Consider the following 7,435-nt stretch of genomic DNA (forward strand, 5'->3'; position numbering starts at 1 on the left):
AGGGATGATGTGACTGAAAGCAAGCCATGGACACACCGCCACATGAAGCTGCTTACAGTCGTTCAAGGAGGAGTTGTGGTTGCCATTGATTTTAATGATAACGGTTCGGCTGTGTTTCGTTCAGATTTATACAATTACATAGCAAGCAATATGTCCATATATATAGCAACAAGATACATAATGAACTAGCTCTTCGCTGTCGCAATAATGACATCAATAGTTGATAAAGAAGAGACTTCTTCTATTTCGTCCATCTCCTGGGATGTGTTGCTAACAGAAAGCACTAATGAAGAGTTCAGCTTCCACTCAGTGACATTTTTTTATGACAAGAATGGGGGATGAACTTTGACCACACTATTGAAGTTTGACCGGTAGATAAATATTTATCAATAAGTTAAAGAATTGAATACATATATACGTTTGGTTTGGATTTATAGAATATTTGATTAACGTTTATCACAGCTTTCTATACTTTATTACAAAATCAATTATGTAACAAATTGTAGTTTAGAAAATTTAATATATACGTTTAGCTTGGACTTACACAACAATGCAGTTATCAGTCCACATTGGAGTGGTTCACGTACTGTATGATTGATTCTCTTCGGTCAAGTTTCACGTTCAAGGCCCTGTACTAGACGATCATAGTGTTTGATTATTAGTATTATTTATTATTTATGTCTTAATCTTTATTCTCTAGTATATTGAGTTTATTCACTTCTCAATTATTGTTAGGTTATTTGGTGTGGTGTTTCCTTATCAACCTTGTATCACCTCTTAAAATATTGAAGTGAGATTTCATTAATAATACCAACAAATCTTTCAAATCCAATATTAAAACTTAATAAACATAGAAAACGGCAGTGTTTTCCTCCCGGTAGTTAGTATCTTAAGAATAAAAAAGAAAAAAAGAAACATATAGCTTTAGTAGGATTATTTGATATTTAAACTTCCATGAATGTCAGTTCACTTATGAAAGTTAATCCCATTGTTGGCTTCTTATCAGAGTTCATTTGTTAGAAAAAATTTGTGGAAATAATTTGATTTAGGGATGGGTTTGTTGATCTGTTTTCTGCTGCTTCAATGCCTGTTCTCAAAGTGATTATTGTCACTGCACTTGGCTCATTTCTTGCCTTGGACTCTATTGATATCTTGGGACAAAGTACAAGGAAGCAAGTAAACAATGTAAGTTTAATTACAGATTTGATTATATATTCAAATTTATTTTTTTACGGATTTTACAACGCTCCATCCTTTGAGTTATGAACAGATTGTCTTCTATGTGTTCAATCCCGCACTAGTATCTAGCAATCTGGCTAGTACCATAACTTACAAAAGCATGATCTCAATGTAAGCATTCTTTTTAACTTCTGGTGTGTGTAAGATCTGCTTAGTTTACATTTTTTTTAACGGCTAAATATTACACTATACAGGATTTAAACCCTTGCCTCCTATTTGAACGGCCTAGTTTACATTTCTACAAGCACAATGTCACTTTTTAATCAAGATTAATTAAAACTGCAGGTGGTTTATGCCTGTTAATATTCTTCTAACATTCATAATCGGATCCGCACTTGGATGGCTGCTTTTGCTCATTGCTAGACCACCTCAACATTTAAAGGGCCTCATTATTGGCACATGTGCAGCAGGTAACTCATACCCTACAAACCTAAAGCATATATAAATGAACTCATTAAGTTGTGGTTTTGATCATGAGTTATGAGTGACAGGAAACCTGGGACACATGTTTTTGATAATATTACCAGCTGTATGCAAAGAGAAAGCCAGTCCCTTTGGAGATTCTGATGTTTGTTATGAGTATAGCATAGCATATGCTTCACTATCTATGGCGGTGTGTATTTTAACTTACAAAGTTGTAATATTAATTTTTATATTGAATTCTCATGACAAATTCATCAGATTGGAGCTGTCTACTTGTGGGGATATGTTTATAACCTAGTACGGGTTTTTGTGGGACTCTCCCAAAATTCTTGTAACAACGATGTTGCGTCTATCGATGAAACAGTTACCTTTGAAGAGGATTTGACCCTCACTTTTCTTCCTTCATCTCTGTCTTCCGCTAACAACGATGGGAAACTCAAGGTTGTTATTTTCACTTTTACTTAGGTTACTCAAAGCATAGTGTCTATGTAACAATAAGGTTTGGTCAATTTTCTTATTCATATAAACTTACTAATTGCTATAGTGATCTGATAAATATACCAATCCCCTTACTCACTCCACATAATTATACCAAATGGGATGTGTACTTTTTTTTTTTAATTTTTAAATTTTTAGGATATATGTATTTTTTTGGTTAAATTATAAGGATAAAGATAAAAACTCCAGTGTGAATGCTCTTAGGGGTTTTCATTATTCGAATCGGACTCCAATAACCCGAAGTTTGAATCAAATTTGAATAAGAAATTCGAATTTTGGGTTTATTCGAATTGAACCATTACTCAAAGAAAATTTCTACTTCGAATTTAAAAATCTCGAAATGATTTGAATAACCTTACTTTGCATTGTAGATAATTTTTTAATATAAACTATGGGCCTTTGGGTTCTGTTTAAGCTTTTTTGATACATTATATATAAACAGATTTCAGTTTTGGGATTTTTTATGATAATTTTGTGTTTTATATAATTTTTTATTTCGGTTTGTTCAAATATACTTGAATTCGAATAAGCTTATTTGAATCGGTTTTGCAAACCTTACTCGAAATTGAATTCAGTTTTTAACATTTTAAATTCAGATATGATTTGATGAATACCCCTAGTCTTAACCGTACCTTCGACCTTCTAGGTGATGTTAAATGTGATGAAACAACAATTGGGGAACTTTTCAAGACATATTAACTTGAAGGCGGTGTTTGCACCATCTACTATTGCAGCGGTAACTGTGAGCCTTATGTATCATATTTAATGCAAAAGATATAAGTATTTTTGTTGTTCATTTTCCAATTTTGTTTTATAGCTTGTCGGGTTCGTGATTGGAACCGTCACACCAATGCGCATGCTACTAATAGGCGCCACTGCTCCGCTTCGAGTGGTTCAAGATTCCGCATCTTTAGTAGGATACAATCTTTTTGTATCTTTATCTAGATTATCTGTTCATGTAACAGGAATTTAATAAACCTTAATCTCGATTTTGTCAAAGGGACGCAGCAGTTCCAATTGTGACATTAATCGTTGGAGGAAACCTTTTAAGAGGTAGCCTTGACAATAAATTCACAACCATACTTTTATATTTGTTATGTTACTAATTACTAGTTATTAACTTATAATATAATATGAAGGTCTCAAAGGGTCGGGTATCTCAGTATCAATTATGTTTAGAATCATATCTGTTCGGTATGTTTTCTTGCCACTTTGTGGCATTTTAATTGTCAAAGGAGCGATTTATCTTGGGTTTGTAGGCACGGATCCTCTCTATGTTTTTGTTCTTCTGCTACAGTTCGCGGTTCCACCAGCCATGAACATTGGTATAAGCTTTCGACAGTGATATTGGTATTGTCTTTAAATTGATGTACAAATCGATTTGTGACACTTGGTAATATGCAGGTACAATAATGCAGTTATTTGGTGTCGGTGAAAGTGAATGTTCGGTGATTATGTTGTGGACTTATGGTCTGGCATCAATATCGCTTAGCTTATGGTCGACATTCTTCATGTGGCTTGTTAGTTGACTTTGTTGCGTCTGACTAAGATGGTGTACGTTAGGGATTGACCTTTGAGTTTTTAAATATGTAGTATTATGCTTATTGCATTTCAATAAGCTCTGCAAGTTGAACGAGTCGGATCACATAATGGTTCAAAATTAACAGGTCCAAAAACCATTTCCACAAATTTAAGTCCTTCATATACATCTAGTAGACACAACTATATTATTTCTCTTTGTATTATTGAGTAGTTTAGAAAAAAAAACACTTGAACCTGTAGATTTGTACAATCTTCACAAAATTCGTAATTCAAGATCAGGATAACCTGCTCGAGCTTTATGCCTATCGAATAGACTTTGAAGTGCCTCCACAAACTGGCAATGCACTTCTGAAACTTTCAAAAATGAAATGTAAATTCAAATCATTAGATCTTTGATACCATGAAAAATTCATTGTAACATGAACATTTTCAAAAAATAATAGTAATAATAATAACTTGAATACCTCTTCCATGGTGGGTGATGAATTATACTTCTTGAAATGTATTGGTTTACCAACCACCACAAGAATTGGTCGTCGTAAAGGTATAAGCGACCTGCAAAAGTTTAACAAGCACAAAAACAGTCAACAATGCGTAATACAGATAATGTGATTGAATGAAATGTAGAATCATATAAATTAAACACTAAACATACCATTGAACACCCCAGAAAACAATAGGCATGAACTTAATAGCTCGAGCAAGTTTTAGGAAGAAATTTTCCCTCGGTTTCCACCAGTTATAAATATAGGACTGCAACATTTAAACATGTTTTTAACATATTACTGTAATAATGAGAACAGCTGTAAAGAACGTAATAAAGAGAAATTATATATACCTGGCCAAACCCAAAAACAGGAACTAAAGGAGAATCAGTCTCCATTGCAAGTCGTATAAATCCTTTCCTTGCCTTTAAAAAAGCAACCTGTACAATATAAATAACTTTAAATCATATAATGTCCGTTATTTTACCAAATTAATAACAGAAATGAGTACTAAAAGTGTGTATGCTTTAGAATGTTTAATTGCATTATACAAACATAAGGCCCTTTAAATAGAGATTAGGATATAAAAATGGGTCTAACTATATGAATTTGGTATAAAGCTCATCTAAATATATACAAAATACAATAAGATAATGTGTTGTTAATAAGTACTTGTATGTGAAAGTAAAGAAAAAAAAAACCTCACAATTATGCTCCATATAGAACGCCTCCTGTACTCCACCTGGGATCACTATGCAGCGACACCCGGCTTTTAAGAGAGATGAGAATCTTTCCCTTGTTGCTTCTGTTGTTCCCAACCATGTGCAAAAATGCCTCACAAACGGTGTGTGTAACAGCTGATTAATGTCAGTGTGACAGTATTCAAAATTTACTGGAAACTATATAAACAAATAGAGGTGGCAAACAAGCAGGTTGGATAATTTGGGTAACAGATCAAAACAAGTATTTTTTTTTTTGCACCGGTGATCAATACATCTTGTGTGGGGTTCGCAAAACAATTTTTCTCCAAGATCTTCTAATTTAAAAAAAGATAATTAATATGACAAATATTCTTACATAAGTTATATGTAGCATCTCAATATAGCGTGATTCGGTTGAATAAAGTGACATATGAGGTTTTATGCATTAAAGGACCAGTTTGGACAACTTTTGACCTGCTCCCTTTTAAGCTATTTTTAAACATATATAACCTGAACCGACCCATTAAGTTAAAATTGGCACCTCTAAACGGGAATATACGTCGTTTAGAATTTTAAAAGATGGAAGTCTTACAACTGTACCAACAAGCACCTTGACTTTGCGTGTAGGCATAAAACCTGCAAGAGGTAAAAGTGTTGTAGCTCCAATTGGCCAAACTGAATGGGGCTCGTATCCGAAGACTGCACAACAATGACGATTGTCTAGTAACAAGATTGTGGGTGTAAAATCGTCGGAAACTAAATACGATGGTCAGTAGATTTATGTTAACTTTATATATTGCCATTTCATTTTGTAATTTATTTTCATATGAGACAGTGCCAGATCAACAATATAATGCAAAAATTACCATAAGCCTGATCAGGACTGAAATCTTTAATATCCTCAACATATAGAGTAGCAGGAAAATAACTTGCCACATGCTTGTATATGTACCTGACGTTGATGAAATATATTTCATTACGTGCTACTTTGTTCATGAATATTGCTATAACAGAATTAAGTTAAAAAGAAACACTGGTTCAAAGTGTGAAACTTGATGTTCGTAATAATTATTGACTCGAGTGTTAAATACATGGAATATAGGCTTAATCATATGTTTTATAAGTTCAGGATCAAACATATAAATACTAGAACTAGTTAGGTTAATATGCAGTATGTTAAAGTAAATCTTAGCCCATATTGATATGGATTGCGATGAGCTTCTAGATTAGAGATTATATGACCAAGGGATGATAAACGAGAGTTATCTGAGAGATAAAGAACACATAGTAAAAGGTGTAAAGGCTTAATGTATTAAGATATCGCATGGTTGCATACACATTGTGTATTTATCATTGCCGCATCTAAGTGTGTACTATTCTTGTAGTGGTCCCCGGTGGGACATCTAACTACCTGTTACTATCTTGGAACATTCAAGTGTGATTTTGTGGGTCTCTTTCCATTGTGGTCGCTATGTACATGTCCCATCTTGTCTTTATCTACGTAGATGCGCCTCTTTTATATGTCGGATTGATGATCGGGGTGTTACCCCTACATAGTATGTAATTAGTTTATATCTAAATGTTGCATCACATTGTTCCCTAGGCAATTCCAGCTAGTATATCTAGCCAATAAACAAATTTGTGGTCGACAGTTCAATTATTTAATGAATCTGATTTATATCCATTTCAATTTGTGTGTCTTGATTATAATTCTTGTGTTTGTTGATTATCGGATCCTACAATTATGTTAAATTAACTAGGAATTTGGATGTTACTAATCCCACCTCTTTTGAGGTTAGCTGATAATAATCTCATCTCAGAAATTTATGTCACAAGTCACACGTACCTTTCACGCTATTTAAGTTTATTAGCACAAAAGGAATGAACTATATATGAACCTGACTAAAGCGAGGCCCCATTTACTGTTCTCATCAATTGGGATGAACATAAGCACCACAAGCATCCCCAATACCCTGAAGAAATTATGTGATATATAGTTAGAAGACAAAACTAGAAGTAAGTAAACAATTACTTACAGTAAGTGTTTGTGAAGAGGGAGCAATAAGAAGGAAGCCACAATGAGAATAGTTATTAGATAAACACAGCTCATCAATATTATCAATGCAAAGAATGTAAGAACAGGTGAAACAAGTTTTTCTGTAAACACCGCGGATGTTGGTTCTGGAGGAGGTGGTGGAAGGATTCCACTCGTTGCCTTCGTCTTAGACATTATGAAAATTAAACTGGCGGGTGAACAGCCAGCAAAAAGCTTTGTGGGCTGCAAAATTTAAAGAGAGGAAATTTAAAAATTTGGCATGTACTTTTGACTTTTGAAACTCATTTAATTTTCTCCAAGTCAAGATTTGATGGTAGAAGTAAATGAATAACTAAAGGGCGTTTAGTAGTGGTATGAAGGTGTGCAAAATGATATCTTTGTTTTAGGTTGAGGGTTTGATGTATATATTTAGAAGTAGGATTAACTTAGAGTGTTTATCGTACGTATTGTTATTATTTTTTTTCCTAAAAATAGTTGAAATTTCACTAAGT

At 33.5% G+C, this 7,435-nt stretch overlaps 2 protein-coding genes across 2 annotated transcripts; one reads left to right on the forward strand and one right to left on the reverse strand.

The window, feature by feature from the left end:
* The first annotated feature begins 207 nt into the window (after positions 1–207).
* Positions 208–3,704, forward strand: LOC143583265 (protein PIN-LIKES 3-like). Its single transcript, XM_077065617.1, has 11 exons — positions 208–293; positions 1,050–1,185; positions 1,271–1,350; positions 1,525–1,649; positions 1,731–1,852; positions 1,921–2,103; positions 2,807–2,896; positions 2,978–3,077; positions 3,160–3,213; positions 3,300–3,485; positions 3,565–3,704. The coding sequence occupies exons 1-11, from the start codon at positions 208–210 to the stop codon at positions 3,687–3,689; spliced, it is 1,287 nt and encodes a 428-aa protein (XP_076921732.1). The 3' UTR covers positions 3,690–3,704.
* Positions 3,705–3,955: 251 nt separating this feature from the next.
* LOC143583271 (diacylglycerol O-acyltransferase 2D-like) lies at positions 3,956–7,142 on the reverse strand. The gene is made up of 9 exons (XM_077065619.1): positions 6,925–7,142; positions 6,787–6,861; positions 5,755–5,840; positions 5,481–5,587; positions 4,889–5,044; positions 4,541–4,627; positions 4,358–4,455; positions 4,169–4,257; positions 3,956–4,059 (listed from the first exon to the last, which is right to left on the reverse strand). Exons 1-9 carry the CDS (start codon positions 7,116–7,118, stop codon positions 3,956–3,958), a joined length of 996 nt encoding a protein of 331 aa, XP_076921734.1. The 5' UTR covers positions 7,119–7,142.
* Between the last annotated feature and the right edge of the window lie 293 nt (positions 7,143–7,435).

The sequence above is a fragment of the Bidens hawaiensis genome, unplaced genomic scaffold (genome assembly GCF_021521415.1).
Source record: "Bidens hawaiensis isolate Kalapana, Puna unplaced genomic scaffold, B.hawaiensis_p1.1 tig00032213_1, whole genome shotgun sequence".
Taxonomy (NCBI): Eukaryota; Viridiplantae; Streptophyta; class Magnoliopsida; order Asterales; family Asteraceae; genus Bidens; species Bidens hawaiensis.

Excerpts from the sequence above, each read along its gene's own strand:
- LOC143583265 (XM_077065617.1), top strand. The coding sequence starts at position 208 with ATGACATCAATAGTTGATAAAGAAGAGACTTCTTCTATTTCGTCCATC. Across the intron at positions 294-1,049 it reads ACAGAAAGCACTAATGAAGA|GGATGGGTTTGTTGATCTGT; the intron begins GTTCAGCTTCCA and ends AATTTGATTTAG. Across the intron at positions 2,104-2,806 it reads ACAACGATGGGAAACTCAAG|GTGATGTTAAATGTGATGAA; the intron begins GTTGTTATTTTC and ends TCGACCTTCTAG.
- LOC143583271 (XM_077065619.1), bottom strand. The coding sequence starts at position 7,118 with ATGTCTAAGACGAAGGCAACGAGTGGAATCCTTCCACCACCTCCTCCA. Across the intron at positions 5,045-5,480 it reads AGGTGCTTGTTGGTACAGTT|CTGTTACACACACCGTTTGT; the intron begins GTAAGACTTCCA and ends GACATTAATCAG. Across the intron at positions 4,060-4,168 it reads TTCATCACCCACCATGGAAG|AAGTTTCAGAAGTGCATTGC; the intron begins AGGTATTCAAGT and ends TTTCATTTTTGA.